At 40.4% G+C, this 1,071-nt stretch overlaps 1 protein-coding gene across 1 annotated transcript; it reads right to left on the reverse strand.

Annotated features, from left to right (window-relative positions):
* Positions 1-150: 150 nt before the first annotated feature.
* Positions 151-1,071, reverse strand: LOC127194166 (putative vomeronasal receptor-like protein 4). Its single transcript, XM_051151495.1, has one exon. The coding sequence runs from the start codon at positions 1,069-1,071 to the stop codon at positions 151-153; it is 921 nt and encodes a 306-aa protein (XP_051007452.1).

A 1,071-nucleotide genomic window follows, 5' to 3' on the forward strand; every position in this document is an offset into this window, starting at 1 on the left:
GTCACTGATGGCCATCTGATACTCCAGTTTCAGGATGTTCCATGACCTCTTCAGACCTCTGTGAGAAACAGGGATGCACACATACAAACATGTTGGCCTAACCCTTGTAAATATAAATAAAAATAAAAGAATTTTTAAGTGGAGAAAATGTTATCTTTTTTTAAAAAAAATCTGGTTCCGCTTTGACCACAGGATTTTCAGCACATTGATTATTCTGTTATCAGAACTGATTTGTACCAAAGGAGTAATTGTGGGATAAACATTGATCACAAACTTCTGAACAGTCAGAAAGACTGGTTCATATATCCATAACAGGACTGAAGTGGAAGAGATGGTGAAGTCCACCCAGTACATGGCCACAAAGAAAACCACCAGCAGCAAGATGGCCTGGGTGGCACTCTTCTCAGGGGATGCTCTCAGGTGGCTGATGCTATGAAGATGCTTGCACTGCCTCTGATGTCTGAACAAGACAATCACCATGTATGTGCTTGTGATCAGCATGATTCCTACAAGAAACACATCTCTACATGTTGTCACTGCTAAAATTAGTCCCCTGATGATGTAGTTCATGGGGAAGAGGGAGCAGGATTTAGTGACCTTCATCTGGTTGGTATCACTCACATTGGTAAAACCACCAACATAGAAGAACATTCTACTACTGAGGGACAAATTTAAGGACCAAATAAAGAAGGAAGCATTAATCATGTACTTTTTTAGTTTACATTTAAATTTTGCCAACAAAGAGGTACTGGGACTGATAATGACAGCCTGGGACAGACTCAGGAGGCAGGTGATACAGATGGAGAGGCCTCTCATTACCCTATGTATGTAAAAAGTTGCCTTACATTTGAAGTCATTCTTAACATTCAGTGACTCAAATATGTCGGCAAGCCAAATTTCCCCTCCAGTGAGGATCATCATTATGTGAATGAAGGTCAGTTGACAGGAGATCAGGTCCATGGGCTTATACCTGTGATATAGGATTGTACAGGTATAGAAATAAAGAAGAAACACATTGGCTAAGACTCCGAGCCCAGTTTGGAAATAAAGGATATTGTCTAATGAGGACAT

The sequence above is a fragment of the Acomys russatus genome, chromosome 10 (assembly GCF_903995435.1).
Source record: "Acomys russatus chromosome 10, mAcoRus1.1, whole genome shotgun sequence".
NCBI classification, from domain to species: domain Eukaryota; kingdom Metazoa; phylum Chordata; class Mammalia; order Rodentia; family Muridae; genus Acomys; species Acomys russatus.